The sequence below is a fragment of the Palaemon carinicauda genome, chromosome 2 (assembly GCF_036898095.1).
Source record: "Palaemon carinicauda isolate YSFRI2023 chromosome 2, ASM3689809v2, whole genome shotgun sequence".
Taxonomy (NCBI): Eukaryota; Metazoa; Arthropoda; class Malacostraca; order Decapoda; family Palaemonidae; genus Palaemon; species Palaemon carinicauda.
This window is the reverse complement of record NC_090726.1, coordinates 191,207,089-191,232,241: the sequence shown is the minus strand read 5'-3', so window position 1 is coordinate 191,232,241 and position 25,153 is coordinate 191,207,089. Positions and strand designations below refer to the sequence as shown.

General features: G+C 41.3%; 1 protein-coding gene across 3 annotated transcripts in view; it reads right to left on the bottom strand.

The window, feature by feature from the left end:
- Positions 1 to 25,153, bottom strand: part of EndoB (endophilin-B) — a 146,315-nt gene that overhangs the window by 16,899 nt on the left and 104,263 nt on the right. The window contains exon 9 of one of the 3 annotated variants that reach the window (XM_068360072.1): positions 20,375 to 21,492. The exons of the other annotated variants lie outside the window; for them this stretch is intronic. Coding sequence (XP_068216173.1) covers positions 21,390 to 21,492 — 103 coding nt within the window. The 3' untranslated portion in view covers positions 20,375 to 21,389. Of the gene's footprint in view, positions 1 to 20,374; positions 21,493 to 25,153 lie in introns of those variants that run through there. 3 annotated transcript variants of the gene reach the window in all.

Here is a 25,153-nt window from a genome sequence, read left to right as displayed (position 1 = left end):
TATTTACCGACAATGTTATGCCTCATTTTCATACTACAGTACTCTAATGAAAAGGCAAAAGCATTTGTCTCTACATAGGTTTCTTTTGAAAGTTGATCATAAGAGAGTAAGAAAAAGATGACCAAGCATCCAGAAAGCATAAATTAAGTGACTCACTTAGTGATACTGAACATCATTCAAGAAAGAGAGCACCTGACAAACATCTCAGAAAGGGACATTCTCCCTCCAAGCAGTAACGCCCTCTTCCTCCTCCTCCTGTCTCTCTAAGTTGCGAGTTAATTTGTCTATTTACACATTGATTTGTGATTTATTAAATTTTAACCATTCGTGATGTTACGAGTTGTAAACTGTTACTAAATTCCATTACAGACCTTTAAAATTAAATGTACAAGTGTATTTATGGACGTGAGGAATACCTCAATTGAATTTCTTTTATTTCTTACGGGAATAGTTGTTTTAGTTTACGAGCATTTTAGTTTGCGAACTCGCTTCCACAACAAATTAAACTTGCATGTGTATCAACAGTACCTTCACACCCACTGCTTAAAAATCAAGACTTGGCAAGTAAACTACTTCACGATACCTAATTAACACTACTCGAAAACCTTTATGCCAAAGGTAAAAGTGCAAAAAAAATTAAGATACTACCATGCTGTGATACCTGTCAAGTAAGAATAGCAAGCTGGAGTATTTTAAAGGAGGTGACTGAATTATAAAAGCAGCACCACATCTCTCCTAACACTAATAATATACTGTATAAGCTCTATACTAATTGCCTACAAGTGAAACAAATTCTAAAATAAAAAAGAAAGAGCAGCAAATTCTTTTAAATCTGCACAATGATATTTTAATTATAAAATAAATTTTTGAATATACTTACCCGGTGAATATATAATAGCTGCAACTCTGTTGCTCGACAGACACATACATAAAAAACTCGCGAGCGATCGCTTTGCAGGTTGCGGGTGTGCCCAACCAGCGCCAACTGTCGGCCAGATACCACTCTCGGATGTAAACAAAACCTTCAATTTCTTCTCATCCCACTGCGTCTCTATTGGGGAGGAAGGGAGGGTCATTTAATTTATATATTCACCGGGTAAGTATATTCAAAAATTTATTTTATAATTAAAATATCATTTTTAAATATTTAACTTAGCCGGTGAATATATAATACCTGATTCACACCCAAGGAGGTGGGTAGAGACCAGAGTTAATTATTTTTACAGCGTATAAGCTAAGAGTTTTTTCATTTTGGCAGTTATCAATATAACAAAACCAAAATAAATAGGTACCTGGTGAGGAAGTTGACTTAGACGATTACTCTGCCTTGTAAGTCTGTCTTCCTCACGGAGCCCAGTGATCCTCTTAGGATGCTGACAGACTCCCAGGAGCTGAAGTATCAAGGGCTGCAACCCATACAACAGGACCTCATCAAACCCCTAATCTGGGCGCTCTCAAGAAATGACTTTGACCACCCGCCAAATCAATCAGGATGCGAAAGGCTTCTTAGCCTTCCGAACAACCCATAAAACAATATTAAAAACATTTCAAGAGACAGATTAAAAGGATATTGGAATTAGGGAAGTGTAGTGGTAGAACCCTCACCCACTACTGCACTCGCTGCAACGAATGGACCCAGTGTGTAGCAGTCCTCGTAAGGAGTCTGGACATCTTTTAAGTAAAATGACGCGAACACCGACTTGTTTCTCCAAGAAGTCGCGTCCATAATACTTTGCAGAGATTTATTTTGCTTGAAGGCCACGGAGGTTGCTATATCTCTAACTTCGTGCGTCTTAACCTTAAGCAAACATCGGTCTTTCTCATTCAAGTGAGAATGAGCTTCTCGTATTAAAAAAATCTGATAAAATATGACAAAGAATTCTTTGACATAGGCAATGAAGGTTTCTTAACTGAGCACCATAATGCCTCAGATTTCCCTCGTAATGACTTAGTACGAGCTAAATCGAACTTAAGAGCTCTAACAGGACATAATACAGTGAACCCTCGCTACTTCGCGGTTCGACAATCGCGGATTCACCACTTCGCGGGGTTTTTCCATAACCCATATATATATATACATATCGCGGATTTTCCGGAAAATTCAAAAATACCGCGAAATCTGAAGACCCCCAAATACGATATTTTGTTACCTGTAATTCCATTAATACTGTAATTAGTAATATCTGCTCTTACTGATTGTGCATTGCATTACATATGATATATAATTCAGCACAGAAAGAAATAAAACACGAAAAGAGAATGTGATCATACGATAATTCAGTACTGTATACAGTACGTAGTAAAATTAAATCGAACATGAAACGCAAATCAGATGCAGTCATACCATATTAGAATGGTGTGTACTGTAATGGATGTGCTTCTTTTCCATGAATCTTTTGTATGTATACGTACGTAGTACAGTACTGCATCCAATAATATTCTTTGTTGCAAAAATCACATTTCGAATAAGCGTACGAGAGAGAGAGAGAGAGAGAGAGAGAGAGAGAGAGAGAGAGAGAGAGAGAGAGAGAGAGGCGTAAAATAGCGTACGTAAAGCTGTATTATTATTATTGTTATTATTATTATTATTGTTGTTGTTGTTAATAAAATTATCATTGTTATTATTATTATCATTATTATTATTATTATTACTGTACAGTATTATTATCATTATTTATTATTATTACGGCATTGTACTTAATCTACGTACGTTCGGTATGCGCGGGGCATCTTCTATGAGTAGGTAACCAACGCATCATAGTACTGTAAGACGGGTTGTGATTGGTTCAAGCGCTGATAGATGACGAATCAGAACTCAAGTTTTGTTATCTAGCCTGTGATTGGTGTTTTGCCATCATCTCCTACCTGCAGCATCAAAGTTCTCGCGGGGCTGGATCGTTCACTCTCTGTTACCGCGTATCGCTGAGTAGACGTTCTTAAGTTTGTGAAGTTTAATCTGTGCTGTGTGCGACCTTTTTAAGTTGAACTTTTTGTTACTGTAAATCCTACTGTAATGGCTCCCAAGCGTTCTGCTTCTCTTAAGGCTGGTAGTGAGCCTAAACGCCACCGAAGGATGATGACGATAGCTGAGAAGGTTACGCTTCTCGACATGTTAAAAGATGGTAGAAGTTACGCGGCCGCCGGCCGCCATTTTGGCATCAACGAATCTACTGTTCGCTATATCAAGAAGGACGAGGCGAACATTAGAAAGACGGCTGCAATCACCTTTAGCAGATCAGCGAAGCGAGTCGTTACAACGCGTAATAAAACGATCGTACGCATGGAAGGTGCTTTAGCTGTGTGGATTGCCGACTGCCGGAAGAAGAACATAGCGTTGGATACGAACACCATCCAAACAAAGGCTTTGAGTTTATATGAGAATTTTGCTGCAAAGGAACCTAAAGACGACGACGGCAACCATGCTGAAGATGATGATGATGCAGATGATCCTCAACCAGGGACATCCACTGATTCCCAGCCTCAGAAACGTTTTTCCGCAAGCAAAGGATGGTTCGCGAAGTTTCAGAAACGCTTCGCCCTGAAAAGCGTTTCCCTGCATGGGGAGTCTGCTTCCGCTGACACTGCCGCTGCTGAAACTTACGTGAACCAGACGTTCAAGAATATTATCGCCGAAGGTGGATACAAGCCGGAACAAGTCTTTAATATGGATGAGACTGGCTTGTTTTGGAAGAGAATGCCGTCGCGAACTTTCCTGTTCAAAGAGGAAGCCAAAGCCTCTGGCTTTAAAGCATTCAAGGATCGCGTTACCCTCGTGATGTGTGGCAATGCTGCTGGATTTTTGTTAAAGCCGGGGCTTATTTATAAGTCGAAAAATCCTCGCGCTTTGAAAAATAAAAATAAGAATCTCCTTCCCGTGTACTGGATGCATAATCAAAAAGCATGGATTACGAAGATGCTGACCTCCAACTGGTTCCATCAGTGTTTTATCCCGCAAGTCAGCAAATATCTCTTAGAGAAGGGCTTGCCATTCAAGATCCTTCTCCTTATGGATAACGCTGGTGGACACGCAACTGACCTGTCGCATGATGGCATTCAGGTTGAGTTCCTGCCACCCAACACCACGTCATTAATTCAACCGATGGACCAGGGGGTTATCAGGGCGTTCAAGGCCCTCTACACGAAGAATACCTTGGCGGACCTCGTTGCGTGTGTGGATGCTGCCCAAGATGACGAGGATGAAGATTTTAACTTGAAGGCGTACTGGCGGCAGTACACCATAGCCACGTGCCTGCAGAATATTCAGAAGGCACTTCAAGAGATGAAACCTGCAACCGTGAATGCGAGCTCGAAGAAGTTGTGGCCCGATATTGTTTACGACGACAAGGGATTTACTCCGTCGGAAATCCAACACTCTGCAATACGGAAATCTGTGCAGTTGGCTGCCATAATTGGAGGTGACGGGTTTGGCGACATGACGACTGAAGACGTCGACGAGTTGTTGGACTGCCATTCCCAGCCCCTAACTGACGCAGACCTCGAAGACCTGACGAAATCGGCAAGTGAGGAAGAGAGTGATACCCAGGAAGAGACCCAAGAAAATGTCGAAGAAACGGGCTTAACATTAGAACGGCTTGCCAAGGCCTGCAACCATGCGAAGGAGTTGAAAGAAATGTTGCAAGAGTGGGACGAGGATATGGTTCGCTCGATGCAATTCTGCAACAAGGTTGATGACATAATGACTCCCTACAAAATGCTCTTGGATCGAAAAAAGAAGCAGCGGCAACAACTTCCGATCACAATGTTCTTCCAGCCTCGCAAAAAAGAGCCAGTTCCTCCTGCTAGTACGCCTTCGGAAGAAATTGAAGTTTCCCAGGAAGAAGTTGAAGAGGTGTCCCAGGAAAAGACACCTCCGTCTGAAGAGACGTAAAATACTATCATTGGCTGCACAGTAGAACACATCATCATCATTTCTACTGTGCAGCAAATTCATCGCCATCACCATTCAAGTTTTTCTTCAACTTCTTTCGTGGTGAGTACAGTAACAATCTTTATTTTTTACTTTAATATTCTTACTGTACATTCTAAAACTGTATTTGTGCCTGTTTTATAGTTTAGTAATGTACGTACTGTATGCATTAAGTTAAAGGGAAGGTTTTAAAAGTCTACATGTTGTAACCTATCATATTTTTTTTGTTTAAAATTTACATTTACGTACGTAAAACAATCTCTCTCTCTCTCTCTCTCTCTCTCTCTCTCTCTCTCTCTCTCTCTCTCTCTCTCTCTCTCTCTCTCTCTCGTAAATTGTTTTCCTGCTTTGCTACGTACAATACTGTATAATTTATATTTGTAAGGTAACATATTTTGTAAATGCTTTTACTGTAAATACTGTATGTACTGTATCATTATTTATCACTATCATCATGCGCGTTAAATGCCTTGTTTGTTCTGAGCGTGGTTGTTTACTGAGCGTACACGCCGTCGTTTCAGGCGGCGTCATAAAGAAAAAAATTTCATTTGGAAGTCCTAAGAAAAATACGTAAACTAAAACATTGGTAATAAACAAATCAACATACAGTACTGTATAATCAATATAATCGATGGAAAAACTAACCTATACATATATGTGTACTGTACACTAAATGAGTTTGTTTCTTCATTATGATCAGAGATGAACGTAAACAAAACATTGGTTGCCATTTTTTATCGTGCTTTTTAGGTGTTTAGGAAACGCATGATATAAAATCGCCTTTAATATTTGTGCCTGTTTTAGTTTAGGGTGCTGTAGTACATGCATTAAGTGTTCTGTACATTAAAGGGTGGTTTGTTAACAGTACTACGTACAAGGGAAGGTTTTAAAAGTCCGAATATACATGTTAAATAAATAGGTAAATATGATGTCACTACTTCGCGGATTTTCACCTATCGCGCCCGCGTCTGGAACCTATCTACCGCGATAAACGAGGGTTCACTGTACTCTTTCCAGTTCGTTGCCTACGATCTCTGATAAGCAAGGAATATCAAAAGATTTAGGCCAAGGACGAGAAGGCAGTTCATTTTTGGCCAGGAAACCAAGTTGAAGTGAACAAGTGGCTTTTTTCTGTAGAAAAGCCGATGTTCTTACTGAAGGCATGAAGTTCACTGACCCTTTTAGCCGAAGCCAAGCACACTAGGAAAAGTGTCTTGAGGGTGAGATCCTTCAGGGAGGCTGAATGTAATGGCTCAAACCTGTCTGACATGAGGAACCTTAGGACCACGTCTAAGTTCCATCCAGGAGTTGCTAAATGACGTTCCTTAGAGGTCTCGAAAGACTTAAGGAGATCTTGGAGATCTTTATTGTTGGAAAGATTTAAGCCTCTATGTCGAAAGACCGAAGCCAACATGCTCCTGTAGCCCTTAATCGTGGGAGCTGAAAGGGAGCGAACCTTTCTCAGATGTAAAAGAAAATCTGCGATTTGGGCTACAAAGGTACTGGACGAGGACACAGATGCTGACTTGCACCAGTCTCGAAAGACTTCCCACTTCGACTGGTATACTCTAATGGTAGAAGCTCTCCTAGCTCTTGCAATCGCACTGACTGCCTCCTTCGAAAAACCTCTAGCTCTTGAGAGTCTTTCGATAGTGTGAAGGAAGTCAGACGAAGAGCGGGGAGGCTTTGATGGACATTCTTTACGTGGGGCTGACGTAACAGATCTACCCTTAGAGGAAGACTTCTTGGAAAGTCTACCAGCCATTGAAGTACCTCGGTGAACCACTCTCTCGCGGGCCAGAGGGTAGCAACCAACGTCAACCTTGTCCCTCCGTGAGAGGCGAACTTCTGCAGTACCTTGTTGACTATCTTGAATGGTGGGAATGCATATAAGTCCATAAAAGACCAATCCAGTAGAAACGCGTCTATGTAGATTGCTTCTGTATCTAGGACTGGAGAGCAAAAGATTGGTAACCTTTTGGTCAACGAGGAGGCAAAGAGGTCTATGGTTGGTTGAGCCCAAGAAGCCCAAAGACTCTTGCCCACGTCCTTGTGGAGGGTCCATTCCGTGGGTATCACCTGACCCCTCCGACTGAGACAGTCTGCCAAGACGTTCAAGTCCCCCTGGATGAATCTCGTCAACAGGGAGATGCCTCGAATTCTAGACCATAAGAGAAGGTCCCTTGCGATCTCGAGCAGCGTGAAGGAGTGTGTGCCTCCTTGCTTGGAGATGTACGCCAAAGTTGTGGTGTTGTCTGAGTTGACCTCTACCACTTAGTTTCGAAGACGCTTCCTAATATCATCAAGGCCAAGTGGACTGCTAATAGCTCCTTGCCGTTGATGTGCATGCTCTTCTGACTTGATGTCCACAGACCAGCGCATTCCCGACCGTCCAGGGTCGCACCCAACCCAAACCCGACGCGTCTGAGGACAACACGTGGTTTGGGTTCTTGACTGCTAGGGATAGTCCCTCTCTCAGACTGATATTGCTGTCCCACCATTTCAGGCATGCCTTTATTGGTTCGGAGACTGGGAATGATACCGTCTCTAATGTCTTGTCCTAGTTCCAGTGAGAGGCTAGATGGAACCGGAGAGGCAGAAGGGGTAGTCTCCCTAGTGAGACAAACTGCTCCAGGGATGAGAGAGTCCCTACGAGACTGTTCCAACTCCTGACTGAATAAACGTTTTCTTTTCAGCATTAGTTGGACTTCGAGCAGGGCTTGACTGCGAATCTCCATCCCCAAAAATAGAATAATCTGGGATGGGATCAGTTGGGACTTTTAGGTTGACCACAAGTCCCAACTCCCTGGCCAGACTCAACGTCCAATGTAGATCCTGCAGACAGTGAAGGCTGGACGATGCTCTGAGAAGCCAGTCGTCCAAGTACAGGGAGGCTCGGATCCCCGATAGCTCGAAACTGGTACCCCACATTCCTGTAAACAAACCTCAGAAACGGTTGGGAATCCGAGTGTATAGGAATGTGGAAGTATGCCTCCTGAAGGTCGAGAGAGACCATCCAGTCGCCTTCCATAAATGCTGTCAAGACAGCCTGGAAGACTTCATCGTGAAGTTTGTCTTGACAATGAACACATTGAGCGCACTTGCCTCTACGTACTCCTGCAGTGAACATGGCTGCCAAATCATGGAGCCATCCCTGAGGGACTTGTTCCTGCAGAGAACGTGGCTGTCAGATCATTGGAGCCATCCCTGAAAGCCTTGTTTATGCATGACATAATTGTACAGCAAAACTTCAAAGGCTCGAAAACAGCTGTGAAGTTGACCTGTAAAATCTTGGAGCGTCTCATGGCCAGGCGCCAGGGAGAGTCTATGAGGTTTGAGAAGTCTATCTGGGCAGAGGCAGGAACTCCCAAGCCGAGAACTTCTCTCGTGTCATATCAGACTCTCGCTCTATAAGCCAGTTTAAAAGAAGGGAAAGCAAAGGCTGTATCCCCCAAACTCCTCCTGGTGATAAACCAGTCGCCTAGCAAACGTAAAGCTCTCTAGGAGAGCGAGAGAGCACTAGCTTATAAAACAACGGCTTCGAAGTAGCTAGGCCTAGTGTAAGCTCTGACGTTTAGGCGAAGGAGGAGCAGCAGTTACAAAAAGATCCGGACAAAGATCCTTAAAAATCAGCATGATTTATTTAAAGTCCATAGAGGGCTAAGCAGCTTTAGGCTCCTCTCCGTCTGACAGAGTCCTCAAGGGAATATCAGTAGGAGGGGGAACAGCAACTTCCTCATCTGAAGGAACCTTGTCCGATAATAGCTGAGTCTCAAGCAAGGGAGAGACCTACCGTGGTGGCAATGCTTTACAAGCAGAGTCCACACGCACTGGTGCATTAGTAGCGGACCAGGACGCAACGTCATGTAACTGCTTGACAGTCTGTGAACTGTCAACAACAACAGGTGCGAGAGACCAGGACGCAACGTCATGTAACTGCTTGACAGTCTGTGAACTGTCAACAACAACAGGTGCGTGAGGACGCACAGCGTCCACTCGAGACTGCTTTGACCGCCTAGACTGAGCAGTCAAAACAACTCTAGAATGCGGAGGTTGACGCTCAGCGTCAAAACAAGTCAACTCCGATTGTTAGCGAACGTCCTGAACGTCAACAGGAGCATCAGCAAGTAGCCTAACGTCCAAATGTGGCTGAAAATCCACACGAGACCGCATCGAGTGTGGTTCTAAACAACCTGACTGACGTGACTTAGCTACGCCAACGTCAACAGGACGCACAAAGGAACGTTAGGGTGGCTGAAAGCCAGGATCTCGATGAGATAAACGGCTAGGCTCAACGTACTTATCGGCAGAATAGTCTTCCATAAGGGAGGCAAGCTTATTCTGCATGTCTTGCCGTACAACCCATTTAGGATCAACGGAAATGGTTGCGGTAAGAGACGAGGGTAACGTCTGTGACCGCAAAACCTTGCCAACAAAAAGACTCTCGGAGTCTGTGTTACGCTTTTGTTAGGCGGCGAGCAGTCTTCCGATGACTGCATAGGGTCAGAGCTGTCCTAATGGCTACAACCAGGACGCTGGACCTGTCCTGAAAGGACTGACTTTCGCTTAAGGGCCTCGAAACCTTGTTTCAGGTTTCTTATGCGAAAAGCCTTCGGATGACGAGGAGAAAATCGTCTCTCTCGCCTTATGGTAGGGGTGATCTTGGTAAGATACACCCGATACCATAGAGGGAACGTCTGTTCGCTGATCAAGGCCTCTCGAACCCATAAGTCGTACGACATTACTTCTCCCCTGGGCTTGGGAGCTTGCAAGAGGTCCCGGACTAGGCGAACGACAGGCACGAACAGACGAACCCTCGGTCGCAACACTGATAACACTTTGCGCAATATCACTTTATCACTACGATTTTCTGTTTTTCACTTATTTCACTGAAATCGAAACTTTTACTGATTTCTACCTGAAGCACGCAATTCTACCCTCATCAAAAGGTAGTAATTGCGAAATCAGTCGTATAATGCAAGCACATTAATACCAGCAAAAAACAGTAAACATATTTTAAGATAAAAAATTCAGTGGCTGGGGAAGAGACTAAACACTAGTTCATTCAAAACTACGTTTTCAATCTCTTACCGTACATTGCCTGGGGACGAGAATAAAAAACTAAAAACGTTTTATCCTTTCTCCCCGTACAGAGACTAGGGACGAGAGTAACTCGAGAACAACGTTACCCGCTTGAACGGAACGTTTTCTCTCCTCTCTCTCCCTCCGTCTCTATCTTTCTCTCTCTCTCTCTCTTGATTTCGCACCTAAGAGAAGAGCCCACTTACGTTTCGTCAAAAAAACATGTTATTTGACCAAAGGAAAAAACTGAAAGGTTTTTCAATTAAAAAGTTCCTTTAAAATAGAATTTAAAACATTTAAGCTTTGAAAGAAGAATGAACAAAACGTCAGAATCGATTTACTCTTTCTGCAAAGTGAAACCGTGATACTCTCTCTCTCTATCGTAACGATAGAGCGCAAACTGCGTAGCATAAATAAACTAAACGTTAGTTCATCTTTGAAACAGTACGAAGACTATTCAAAGAAAATCTTTCATAAAATCTCTATTAAAAAATATTCATTTAAAAAGTTTTAAATCATTAGCTCTTTAAAAGCTATTTACGATTGAAAGGGCTCAACGTTGTTTAACTTCGGTTTCCAAGTTAGGACCGCCTACTCTCAGGAAAGGTCGCATATAAACAAATCATTAAAATTTATTTTTATGTTTATTATAAATGGAAAGTTAATCGAAGAGGCCTAATAAAGGCGGTGAGATATAAAATATATAGAGGAAAATCTATAATTAATTTATAACGTGATAAGATAATTGCTAAAAGCCTAAACACACTTCCGTCTAAGGGAAGGGTCGGCCATTTAAAAGTCAAAGAAAGACCATACTCTCTTTGTCATCAAAAATTAAATCTATCCAAAAACGAGTTCAAGGATTTATTTGAAGAAAAACACCTGTACTGCGAAAGCTCAAACCAAATTAAAGTACTTCACCAAATATGATGGGAAAAACTCCAGGTTCAACAGCGAGTAAAAGTACGTCTTGTCGACACGTCGACAGAGAAGAAATTGAAGGTTTTGTTTACATCCGAGAGTGGTATCTGGCCGACAGTTGGCGCTGGTGGGTACACCCGCAACCTGCATAGCGATCGCTCGCGAGTTTTTTATGTATGTGTCTGTCGAGCAACAGAGTTGCAGCTATTATATATTCACCGGCTAAGTTAAATATTTAAAAATGCAGTTGTGGGCTGCTAATCACAAATCTAAATACAGTATTACAGAATATTTAAATTTGCTTACAATAGAACACATCGTAATCAATGCAAATTTTTTTAATGTAGTATGTGCTGAAATATAATAATAATAATCTAAACAGAATGAATCAACATTTCATTTATCTAGTGAATGAATTCATTCTCGATCAACAAGGGTTGTACTGACTGTTGAACCAGGAAAAATAATAGATTATAAAATCAATTTCTATTTTTCATAGCTATATAAACCTTTTATTTTAATTAAGGAACTGTCTTCTCTGGAGATGGAATGGCCGTTGAAATAATTAACAAGGTACTTAACAACAGGTGGTAAGTGCAGGTGAGTAGCCCCACCCACTTTCCTGTCAAAGACTCTTCCGGCTCAGGACCCATGTGGGGGGTTGAGGTGGGAAGTTTAACTTTAAAGGATTCAGTTTTGTATAACTAGGACACATACAAAACACCCCCCCCCCCCCCGACATAAATACGATTTCTCCCTACTCCTGACCCATGTTCCCTGGAACCAAGTAAGGGTCATACACCCAGAAGCTTCAGTAAACAACCAACTCAATGAGGAGCCCAAAGTACTAAACAGTCTCTCCAGCAATGCCATAGGAGTTGCCAAGAATGATCCCAGAGAAGATTTGAAATTTCCGATCCTCAAAGAATATGCCCACCTTCAACTGAAAGCCACAATCTACATCTACAAGTGGAAAAAGTAGATAACTCTGAACATTCATATCCATAATTGCAGAATGAGTGGATCTGTCCATAATTCAGCCATAAACTGATATCGTATCCAAACTACCTTTGCATTCCTGCTTCGTTCAATTATCAACATGAGGCCATTATCAATCAATCAGACAGAGGTAGATGGAGATCGCTGGCCAGAAACATCGACCCCACATAGAAGTGGGAAAAGATGCAGACAAAGAAGAAGAAAAAGAAAAAGAAGAAAAAAAAGAAGAAGAAGAAGAAGAAGAAGAAGAAGAAGAAGAAGAAGAAGAAAAAGAAGAAGAAGAAGAAAAAGAAGAAGAAGAAGAAAAAGAAGAAGAAGAGTCCCACTGCCGCTAACTACCTCATCAACAATTTCAATTGCTATTCCAATTCCAGTGGAGTCAGATCCCTATTCTTAAGGACAAAGGTTTTGTATATGATTAAGAACAAATAAGCTTATATTATGTATGGATTAATTAGCCCGTTTTTCTAAAAAAGTACTTTAATTACACATAAAATCTGTTGATGAACTCTGATATCTAAATATGATAAAAACACCATAAAATCTCAACTATAACCATAAAAGTAAAACAATAATAAATTGACATCTAAAGACTTTCTAGCATATTGTATGGGCCTCCTAGGACTATGCCCTCTAAGCCAACCTGTATTTATGCCTTATTGTATTTAACAAAATTAATTCTAATACTTTTCTACCTTTCAAAGAAATAAGACTACAAACTTTCACTTGTATCACATTTATCACATTCCTTAATGTACTGCTGGTTTCTCCAGTTTTGATCTTATATCGGACGAAGTAGAATTTCAGAGCATAAACAAAAGGAATGAAACTACAACTAATTTATAGTTATTGATGATAGATTCAATTACTTTTAATAGCAGAATACTTCATTTCTGAGCTAATGAAAGAGCTCAAAGCAGACCATTTCCTGGAGTAGCTTGGGTTTTCTTCTCTTAATTATCAAAAATTCTATCTGCTGACAGCATAAGGCTTTCACAGAAAATATCTAATTTTTTTTACATACAAGAGAATAGGTGACAGTGTAAGGCTTCATCTAAATACCATATGCATTTTGCCTGTTAACTATGCTTATACTCTACAAATATGCTTGTACAATTGAAAAGTGCTACATGAAACTTCAAAGGTTAACATTTTATAACAACTACAACTAAGACTGTCTGTACAAGATAGCATTCCCCCCCCCCAAAAAAAAAATAACAAATGTCATGACCTTTGGAAGCTTGCCACCCAAAGCCTAGTGAGTCAGTCTGCAGACTAGATACAATCAAATGTCACAAAAATATTTGTGATATAATACTCATGGTAAACATAATACACTACAGAATGTACTACATAAAATTATATTTTGCCATTACTGCAACTAATCTTTTGAAGAAAAGAATGACAAAGCAATAGAGTGATGACTAAAATTTATCACTTTCAGTAAAGGAACCATTTTGAAACTGGTAATTTACTGCCTTCTTGATAGCATAGTGAAAGATTATCCTCTATTTACTACATAGCCAATGCATCTTTGCAAATATATGCAGTCCAGCCAATGACTGTTCTTTTGACAACAATATGTTATTTTTATTAATACTATAAATTTTTGAATATACTTACCCGATAATCATGTAGCTGTCAACTCCGTTGCCCGACAGAATTCTATGGAGGGATACGCCAGCTATCACAATACTAGAAGGGGGTGTATTTACCAGCGCCACCTGTGGCCAGGTACTCAAGTACTTCTTGTTGACACCTCCTCAATTATTCCTCGGTCCACTGGTTCTCTATGGGGAGGAAGGGAGGGTCGATTAAATCATGATTATCGGGTAAGTATATTCAAAAATTTATTTTATTAATAAAAATAACATTTTTCAATATTAAACTTACCCGATAATCATGTAGCTGATTCACACCCAGGGGGGTGGGTGAAAACCAGTGTACAAGATTAAAGGATAGCTAAGTATCCCATATTTCATATAATCAGTTATCCACAATAACAATGAAATAATAAGTACCTGGTAAGGAAGTCGACTTGAACCGTTACTCTGCCTTTAATAAGATCGTCTTCCTTACTGAGCGCAGCGTTCCTCTTGGGAGGCTGAATCAACTCAAAGGTGCTAAAGTATACAGGGCTGCAACCCATACTAAAGGACCTCATCACAACCTTTAACCTTGGCGCTTCTCAAGAAAGAATTGACCACCCGCCAAATCAACAAGGATGTGGAAGGCTTCTTAGCCGACCGTACAACCCATAAAAAGTATTCAAGAGAAAGGTTAAAAAGTTATGGGATTATGGGAATGTAGTGGCTGAGCCCTCGCCTACTACTGCATTCGTTGCTACGAATGGACCCAGGGTGTAGCAGTACTCGTAAAGAGACTGGACATCTTTGAGATAGAATGATGCGAACACTGACTTGTTTCTCCAATAGGTTGCATCCATAACACTCTGCAGAGAACGGTTCTGTTTGAAGGCCACTGAAGTAGCCACAGCTCTCACTTCATGTGTCCTTACCTTCAGCAAAGCAAGGTCTTCTTCCTTCAGATGAGAATTTGCTTCTCTAATCAGAAGCCTGATGTAGTAAGAAACTGAGTTCTTAGACATTGGTAGAGAAGGCTTCTTGATAGCACACCATAAGGCTTCTGATTGTCCTCGTAATGGTTTTGACCTTTAGATAGTACTTAAGAGCTCTAACTGGGCAAAGTACTCTCTCCAGTTCGTTCCCCACCATGTTGGACAGGCTTGGGATCTCGAACGACTTAGGCCAAGGACGGGAAGGAAGCTCGTTTTTAGCCAAAAAACCGAGCTGTAAGGAACATGTAGCCGTTTCAGATGTGAAACCTATGTTCCTGCTGAAGGCGTGGATCTCACTTACTCTTTTACCTGTTGCTAAGCACACGAGGAAAAGAGTTTTTTAATGTGAGGTCCTTAAAAGAGGCTGATTGGAGCGGTTCAAATCCTGATGACATTAGGAACCTTAGGACCACGTCTAGATTCCAGCCTGGAGTGGACAACCGACGTTCCTTTGAGGTCTCAAAAGACCTAAGGAGGTCCTGTAGATCTTTGTTGGAGGAAAGATCCAAGCCTCTGTGGCGGAAAACCGCTGCCAACAAACTTCTGTAACCCTTGATCGTAGGAGCTGATAGGGAGCTTACGTTCCTTAGATGTAACAGGAAGTCAGCAATCTGGGTTACATTGGTACTGGTTGAGGAAAACTGCATTGGCCTTGCACCAGCTTCGGAAGACTTCCCATAAAGACTGATAGACTCTGAGAGTGGATGTCGTCCTTGCTCTGGCAATCGCTCTGGCTGCCTCCTTCGAAAAGCCTCTAGCTCTTGAGAGTCTTTCGATAGTCTGAAGGCAGTCAGACGAAGAGCGTGGAGGTTGGGAGTACCTTCTTACGTGAGGTTGACGCAGAAGGTCCACTCTAGGAGGAAGAGTCCTGGGAACGTCGACCAGCCATTGCAGTACCTCAGTGAAACATTCTCTCGCGGGCCAGAGGGGAGCAACCAACGTCAGCCGTGTCCCTTTGTGAGAGGCGAACTTCTGAAGTACCCTGTTGACAATCTTGAACGGCGGGAATGCATACAGGTTGAGATGGGACCAATCCAGCAGAAAGGCATCCACGCGAACTGCTGCTGGGTCTGGAATCGGAGAACAATACAAGAGGAGCCTCTTGGTCATCGAGGTAGCGAATAGATCTATGGTTGGCTGATCCCACAGGGCCCAAAGTCTGCTGCAAACATTCTTGTGAAGGGTCCACTCTGTGGGGAAGACCTGACCCTTCCGGCTGAGGCGATCTGCCATGACATTCATATCGCCCTGAATGAGCCTCGTTACCAGCGTGAGCTTTCGATCTTTTGACCAAATGAGGAGGTCCCTTGCGATCTCGAACAACTTCCTCGAATGAGTCCCTCCCTGCTTGGAGATGTAAGCCAAGGCTGTGGTGTAGTCGGAGTTCACCTCCACCACCTTGTTAAGCTGGAGGGACTTGAAGTTTATCAAGGCCAAATGAACTGCCAACAACTCCTTGCAATAGATGTGAAGTGTCCTTTGCTCCTGATTCCATGTTCCCGAGCATTCCTGTCCGTCCAGTGTCGCACCCCAGCCCGTGTCCGATGCGTCCGAGAAGAGACGGTGGTGGAGGACTGAACAGCCAATGGTAGACCTTCCTTGAGAAGAATGCTGTTCTTCCACCACGTTAGAGTAGACCTCATCTCTTCGGAAACTGGAACTGAGCCCGTCTCTAGCGTCATGTCCTTTATCCAGTGAGCAGCTAGATGATACTGAAGGGGGCGGAGGTGGAGTCTCCCTAACTCGATGAACAGGGCCAGCGATGAAAGTGTCCCTGTTAGACTCATCCACTGCCTGACTAAGCATCGGTTCCTTCTCAGCATGCTCTGGATGCATTCTAGGGCTTGGAAGATCCTTGGGGCCGACGGACAAGTCCGAAAAGCTCGACTCTGAAGATCCATACCCAAGGAGACAATGGTCTGGGATGGAACGAGCTGAGACTCCTCAAAATTGACCAGGAGGCCCAGTTCCTTGGTCAGATCCATAGTCCATTTGAAAATCTCCAGACAGCGACGACTTGAGGGAGCTCTTAAAAGCTAGTCGTCTGACGGAGCCGGACACAAGATCATGATACTGCTGCACAGTCTGTAAACTGTCAATCATGGGCAAGCGAGGAAGTACAGTGACAACCCGAATCTGTCTAGACTGTCTGGGTCGTACAGACAACTCCTTAACGGGTTGCTGAGGTTGCCCACTGCGTCACAACAAGTCCCTTCTGTTGGTTGTTGAACGTCTTCCCCGTGACACATTGACTCCGTAAACAAAAAATCCTCTAACAAGGACTAAGCTTGGACTGCATGTCATGCAACACAGCTCAAGGTCTATGGGAGCAGGTGTGGTAACAGACGGGATTAGCGGCTGAAGTGTAACCATTACCTTCCCTGTAAGCATGTTATGCTTAAATAAAAGTCCATAAGAGGTTATGCAGCTAAAGGCTCCCTCCAAATGACAGAGTCCTCAAGGGAATATCAGAAGGAGGGAGAAAAGAACTTTCTCATCTACAGGGACCTTATCCTAGAAAAGCTAAGTTCTCTGAGTGAGGGTTCACTGGTGCAAAGCAGCAGACTAGAAGGCAACGTTATGAAACTGCTTGACAGTCTAGTGAGTTGGCAACAACCCAAGATGTGTTGAGAAGCATGCGGTAAGGTATGCAGAGCATGATGTATGCAGAGTATGCTGTATGCAGAGCATGCTGAATGCAGAGCATGCTGTATGCAGAGCATGTTGTATGCAGAGCATGCTGAATGCAGAGCATGCTGAATGCTGAGCATGTAGGAAGTAGAGCCTGCTGTAAGCAGAGCCTGCTGAAAGGAAAGCAGAGCGTGTGCATGGCGTTTAACATTTCTCAGAAATTCCATGACCAGTGCTAGAGTGCTTAATGCATGCTTGCATGGGGTTTAAACCATGGTATGCTGAACAGCAGAGTCAGAACGAGCTGGAACAACAACAGAGGTTTCCTCAACTTGAGGGAAAACCTGAGGTTCAGACTGCATAGGCTGAACAACAGACGGAGCAGAAGGCAGGTGCAAGGGTGAAGGAGGTAGACTCCTAGCAAGAGTTGCACCCAAGGATTGTACCAGCTGAGCGGAGGACGGAGGCGGAGTAGTCCGTTCCTGTTCCTGAGAGATGAGTGGAGCATGAGAAGGTTGAGGCTGCGCAGAACAAGGTAAAGTTCTAGCAAGCTGAGGCTCCTGAGGCGCAAGTGCATGGTGTAGATGAGCTTGCCTAGATGAGGGTTGAACTCGGTGCAGCGCTGGATGAGCAGACAGACTCACGGAGGGGAGAGGTTGTTGTACCCCAACCGAGAGTTGCACCACTGGAGGAGCAGCAAGGGGAGGAGGAGGAAGAGTGTAACTCTCCTGATCCCAAAGCAAGGGTTGCCTTAAAGAAGGCTGAGGCTGAACAACACTGTGAACAGCAAACTCCGAAAGTGGTTCAACATCGTACGCCTGGCAGATGGAGCTGCGACTGGGTGCAGCGAGTGCAGGCGGGTGCAGCACAGGCTGAACGGGTGCAGGAGGTTGGTGCACCACCGGTGCAGGCGGGTGCAGCATAGGCTGAACGGGTGCAGGAGGTTGGTGCACCACCGGTGCAGGCGGGTGCAGCACAGGCTGAACGGGTGCAGGAGGTTGGTGCACCACCGGTGCAGGCGGGTGCAGCACAGGCTGAACGGGTGCAGGAGGTTGGTGCACCACAGGTGCAGGAGGTGCAACACTCTCAGCACGACACTCACGCATCAAGTCCGAAAGCTGTGCTTGCATGGACTGTAGTAGAGTCCACAACATCATACGCCTGGCAGATGGTACTGTGATCAGGCGGAGCGAGTGTAGGAGGAGGGAGTGTAGGCGGAGGCGGTGGAGCAACACTCTCAGCCCGACACTCACTCATCAAGTCCGAAAACTGTGCTTGCATGGACTGTAGTAGAGTTCACAACATCGTACGCCTGGCAGATGGTGCTGCGACCAGGCGGAGCAGGTGCAGGCTGGGCGAGCACAGGTGCAGCGAGAACAGGTGGAGGGAGTGCAGGCGGTGCAACACTCTCAGCCCGACACTCACGCATCAAGACCGAAAGTTGTGACTGTATGGACTGCAGTAGAGTTAACTTGGGGTTGGTAGACACTAAGTTCTGCTGAGGTAAAGCCTTAACAGCAGAGATCTGTTGTGGCAGAACCTTACTCCTCTAAGTCGGAGTGTAATCAACTGATGACTTAGGAGAGTCAGAGCTAACCCAACGACTGCATTCGGGTTGTGAACTTTAACTTCGTACGTCTGGCATAGGTCTGGACTTAACGTTTAAGAAGTCTTGAGACCTGAGACCAGCGTTACTCTGCCTTTATTTTCTCCCCTAATTTCTTCTGCAGACGAGCAAAATAAGGGCTCAATCGTCTGCGGGTGGGAGTGACGGTCTCGGTAAGACACGCCCACAACCACCGAGAATACTTCTGTGCGCCGATCAAGGCCTGCTGAACCCTTATGCCCTTCGACATTGCTTCTCCCCTGGGCTTGGGAGCTTGCAAGAGGTCCCGGACTGGGAGGACGACTGGCGCGCACAAAAGTACCCTCACGCACTAATCACTTATCACTTTGATTTCTGTTTGCACTTATTTCACTGAACTCGAAACTTAAGTGGTTTGTACCTGAAATACGCAATTCTATCCTTTCTCAAAGTTAGTAATTGCGAAAACAGAATTACAATGTAACAGAAAAATCTAATGAAAGATAAATCAGTGGTTGGAAAGAGACTAAACACTAGATCACTCTAGAAACGTTTAGTTTCTTCCCCTAAAGAGACTAGGGAGAAGAGCAAAAATCGATAATGACGTTACTCGTACGCCTGGCAGGCTTGAATGAAACGTTTATCCTCTTTCTCCCTCCGTCTCTATCTCTCTCTCTCTCTCTCTCTCTCTCTTGACTTAGAACCTGAGAGAAGAGCCCAATCATATATATCGTTAAAACATATTATTGTTAAAGGAAAAAACTGAAAAGTTCCTTTATTAGGATCAAAACCATTAAGTTAAGAAAGAATGAACAAAACGCTAGACACGGTTACTCTTACTGCAACGTGAAACCGTGAACATTCTTTCTCTATCGTAACGATAGAGTGCAAGTTGAACGTTCTGAACGTCAACAACTGCAGAAACAAAACAAAACGTTAGTTCAGCTTTGAAAACAGTACGAGACTGTCAAAGAAAATCTTTCAAACTCTGTGGCGGAAATAGCATAATATGTTAACAGGTAAAACCGAAATGACGGGCTCAAAGTTTATTAACTTCGGTAAAAGACCGCCTATTATTAGGAAGGTCGAATATAAACAAATATAAAAATTAATTTTAATGAGTTTATAATAAAAGGAAGTTAATCGAAGAGGCCTATAAGAGGCGGAGAGATATAAAATAAATCTATAACTTTGTTAAGCAAAATTAAGAAAGAGAGTCTATACTCTCTTAGACACCAACACTTCCGTCTAAGGGAAGGGTCGGCCATTGAAAGGTGAACGAGAGTTCATACTCTCTCGTCACCAAAAATAATCAAAATTAATCAAATTAATTCCAAAAGCTAACTAAGCTAATATAGAAGTTTTCCAGTAAAGCGACAGCCGAAATCAAAGAGAAATACTTCACCAAAGTCGTGAAAATACTCCAAGAACATAAGCGTATCCCAGAACGTCTTGCCGGAAGCACGACAGAGGAATAATTGAGGAGGTGTCAACAAGAAGTACTTGAGTACCTGGCCACAGGTGGCGCTGGTAAATACACCCCCTTCTAGTATTGTGATAGCTGGCGTATCCCTCCATAGAATTCTGTCGGGCAACGGAGTTGACAGCTACATGATTATCGGGTAAGTTTAATATTGAAAAATACCAGTCCATATCTGACCCATTTATTCCTGTTACATAAAAACATTCGGCTAATATCAAAATCATGCCATTAAGCTTTGCCTATACAGTAGATAAAACAAATAAAAATTCAGATATAATATGTAAATGCAATATTTGAGGACACTATATAAGAAGACTGCTTTCAGTAGATTACATAAAGCAATGGAGTAGAATAAAATATTCACAAAAAAAACAATTAAGCAAAACTTAAATAAATATACTCTAGTATTTCTTAATACTGAAAACTTTACAGTACAGCTAAAGTGCTAAAACGATATGTTTTGTTTGTGTTTATCTCCCACTATGTGACTCTTTTCTTTAAAAGAAATAAGTAAATATGACAAAGTCCAGTAATGATTGCAAATATGATAGTCCTAAACTCACTGCAAATGCTCAGAATGTAATGTAAACATCAGTATTACACCACATACCATATAAAAGCTTATGTATAAAGTATTAGAGGTGGAAGAAACATTTTCAAACAAAATAAATACCCACATTAATTTAATTCAAAGTATGTCATCATAAAAGAATGAATTATTTACCCAGGTAAAAGAAATTTCATTTTCCATTTTCTAACACTTCACTTTGACAATTCGATGGAGTCCTCTAAATTATATTTGTCACCTATAATTGATGAATATCACATTTACCTATATAATAATTACATCACAGTTGTGTGTGAAAAATAACAAGTGCAAATAACAAATGAGAGCAAAGCAATGAAAAAATCATAAGTTCTCCAGCATAATATGATACATTCAACACCAAACAACTTCTATCAACAAAAGAACAGATCTAAGCTGCACTGTTAACTTCTAAAATATCATGTGCTGTACCCAACGAATATCACAAGTAACTCCATCAAAACGGTGGAAATGTTACAAAGAAAGGAACTAAAATAACACAACCATGCTGTTTAGTTTCACAAGAGAAACATCAATTGAATGGCCGGTGTCAGTAGTGGGAATACAGAGAGATGAGAGATAAAGACAGGTAATGGGTTAATGAGAGGTGGGGGAAGACAAGTCTATTTCCTCATCGTTTATTTGAAAAACGGGGACGCTGTTGTCAAAGGCGCCAGCTGCTGAGGGGTTGAAGGGGACACTGAAATAAAGAGAGGAAATAGATGTCAGAAAACTAAGAGATTGCAAGGCTTTAATGAATGAATAAAAGTGATCTTATCTAGTAGAATTTAGAAAAAAATACTTCTGATGCTTTCAAGTAAGGTCAGGAAAGTTGATAGAAAATTAGTGAAAATGCCAGTAATATTCAATATGTAAGCTTACTGGCAAAATTGTTAAATTTTGATGAAATCATTTAACAAAAATCCATATTAACAAACACACAACAACACAGCAACAACAAAAGTTTATAATGTGCACAAAATAAAGCACAACTAAATCTCAACTCTCTACTGAATTAAGGAAGACACTACAAAAAGGGCAAAAAGGGGGAGATGAATAAGAGAATACACATAAAGGTAAAGCAAACTAAAAATATGTAAAATGTTTACATGACGTATTTACAACACCACACAATTCCAATCTACAGTGATGTAAGGTATTGTATTTGTGAATTAATCCAAGTTCTTAATCAGTGGTAAAAGATACAGAACGCCTAAATTGCTAGAGAAATAATGTGCAATTATAAAATCTATACACAGATCAAGCTTCCTGAAATATGCTAAGACTGAGAATATGAACAATTACCTGGATAAAAGGAGAAACAATACTAAGTGGAGGTTCTGGAGAGTTGAAAATCAAATGTTTTCATACAATTTCATTTTATTTAAGAGTCAAAATGATTTCACAGACTCCAAATAATTATTCATAGTTAACCAGTGTCTAAAACATTCGAAAATGCTCATCTATATTTCCTCTCTGTTTAACTGGAATTTTCTTTGTATCTTTATTCCTGATGAAATTCATTGGGTCAGCAATCAAAAACTAAAGAACAGACGGAAAGAAGGTTTCTAATTAAGAAGAATAATGGGATACAGTAACCTAAAAGAGAACAATAAAATACTCATAAAGATGAAATTTATGAATCTGTGATGAAAATACTTATGGAGAATTCTCAATCTAAGAGTAAACAGGACAGAAGTCTATTTTTCTTTTTCTTTTTTAGATGGTCCAGCTACTACCTAAAGAATTTTATTACCTGCCTGCAGTCTTATGATACAGTACACTATTATAGTAATAAATTTATGAATGTACTCAGTTCTATTAACTTTTGATATCTGATAAACAGACAAGGCACTTATGGCAGACAAATTGTGAGGAAATGAGAATATAATTCTACACACAATGGTATAAGCACCTGTTCACAGATTTAGGCAAACCTTGAATCTATTGATGACCATGTTCATCATATTATTGGAGGAAACAACAAACGAATTTGAATAAAAAATAATATTCGTAAAAGCTACTGTAGTCATCACACTAAATTTTAACAACAGAATCCATAATAATGATTTAAGAATATCTACATTAAACAATTGAAGGGTATAAAAGAGGGATGAAAATTGAGAATTTGTGTTAAAAAAGATTAGGAAAAAAAAGCAACACAGAATGTCCAATGTAGAGTTGCCAAATGTTCAGAACTGTAAAGTCTGAAAGGAATAAGAGATTCTAATTGCCCTGAATATGCAGTATAAAAGACAGGTACTGTATGAAAGACAGGCCTTAGAGGAAGCATAATATTACTTTCCTGTTACTACACTGATATATAGAATTAATAAGTATTAGGCAAATAAAAGCAAGGAGTAGCGCTATCTGAATAACGTGCAGTATAATAATTGACAAAGGAGGCCTGGCATTAGCTTCTAATATGGACATTATTTCTAAGTAATGGTTGTATAAAAAGAGTTTTATAAGCTTGTACATCTACTTTACAACTGTAAGTGTATGGCATAGATCTATCTTACAGTCATAGTTTTATAAATACGGCACTTAAAAGTTAAATCTATAATCCTGATCCTTTTATGGATTAAGCAAAATAATTAGGCATTTCATATTTACTGGATTTGCTCAAATTGTACAAACTTGACTACATAATTTGATAATCAAATATACTACAAAAACTAAGCATTCATATTGAACAAAATAAAACTATTAATATACTGAACAAATTTCCCAAAAATAGGATGCTAACATGTTAAGATAATATGAGGAAAACTTCTACAAAATACACAATAATAAATCACAAAAACCAAAATAGTAAGAAATTTCCAAGTTCCTAAATACAATCTATAGTCCATTTCTTTTAGCGAGGCATATTTGCACCGACTCACGGCGGTGCCCTTTTAGCTCGGAAAAGTTTCCAGATCGCTGATTGGTTGGACAAGATAATTCTAACCAATCAGCGATCAGGAAACTTTTCCGAGCTAAAAGGGCACCTCCGCGAGTCGGTGCAAATATGCATTGCTAAAAGAAATGGACTATAGTTTCAGTAGCAATGTTACTTTTGGGAGCACAAATTTACTTGTTCGCTATTCTAAGCCAAAATATAAGTTGCACCCGTTTTAATTCCTAGCTTTCAATGATCGAAAGAAATTCAACAGTTTCTCCCAAAGTCTGACAGAAAATGTGAAACTATTCAACATCTTTAGAGGAAAACAAACAAATGTTCCTGTACATCCTAGAGCCATTCCCTTTCTGCTAATTCATGCTTTTCTAGCATTACAGCCTCATTTAGAATGCCTAGAAGTCTTGACAGTTCTAAAACATGAGCTCCTTCTATAGTATTCAACACATCCTGGGGCAAGTTTCCCTCTTCACACAGCCCAACACCCAACCTTTCACTTATTTGCACTTAGTCTCACATCATCTCTCCTCGCGTATGAATCTCCTACTTTAATCCTTTTAGTACAGAATCAAAATGTGACGCAAATAAGTGATGAAAAAAACATGTATATATCCAGTGTGTTTATAATGATTTTAGTAAAAAAAAAAAAAAAAAAAGGGGATACGTATATTATGCTACTCCACTCGCAAAACAGTCGACGGGTAGAAAAGTTACATCATGATTTAGACTTACTGCATAAAGCTTTATACGTAAACGGTTAGTGGTGTTGTACTGATACTTTTTCTTTTGATTTTTATAGTTATTGTTATATTAACTACTGGCTGCTACTGTATACAAAATACTGTACTTTACAGAAGTAATGTAGATATAGGCTAAGTGTATTGTGATTTTGAACGTTGAGCGTCGACTTCCTGAAATTAGCAATAACTTACGAGTGTTACTTTAGCTAATTAAGCTGTTCTGTAGTGATAGAACTGTACATATGTTACAGTAATATACACAATACAGTACTCTCAGCAGGTGTTGTTAGATGGGAACAACAGTTTTATTACTGAACATATTACATGTACAGTATGTATAAGTACTGTAATGCAAGGACTCGTGGTATGTGTACCATAACCTTACTGTGTATGTAGTACACAAATGTACATGTACTGTACACTTACTGAAATGTGTTAATTCATTAACACAATACTTATACTGTAATAGAAACCAAGTAAAAACAATATTGGGCAGTACAGTGGGCTGCTTATCGTGTTAGTTGACTGCTTGTAGCCAATGGGCAGTGAGTTGGTAGGTTAGGAGTTAATCCACCCTAACGCAACAAGTATTCGCGGACTCTTCCTTTTCACGGGTGTCTTTGTTTCCTAACCCCCCCCCCCCCACCCCCCGAGTAGGGAGGACTGACTGTAAACGTTCCAATGTTTTTTTTATTATATTTATCACCAGTAAACTGAAG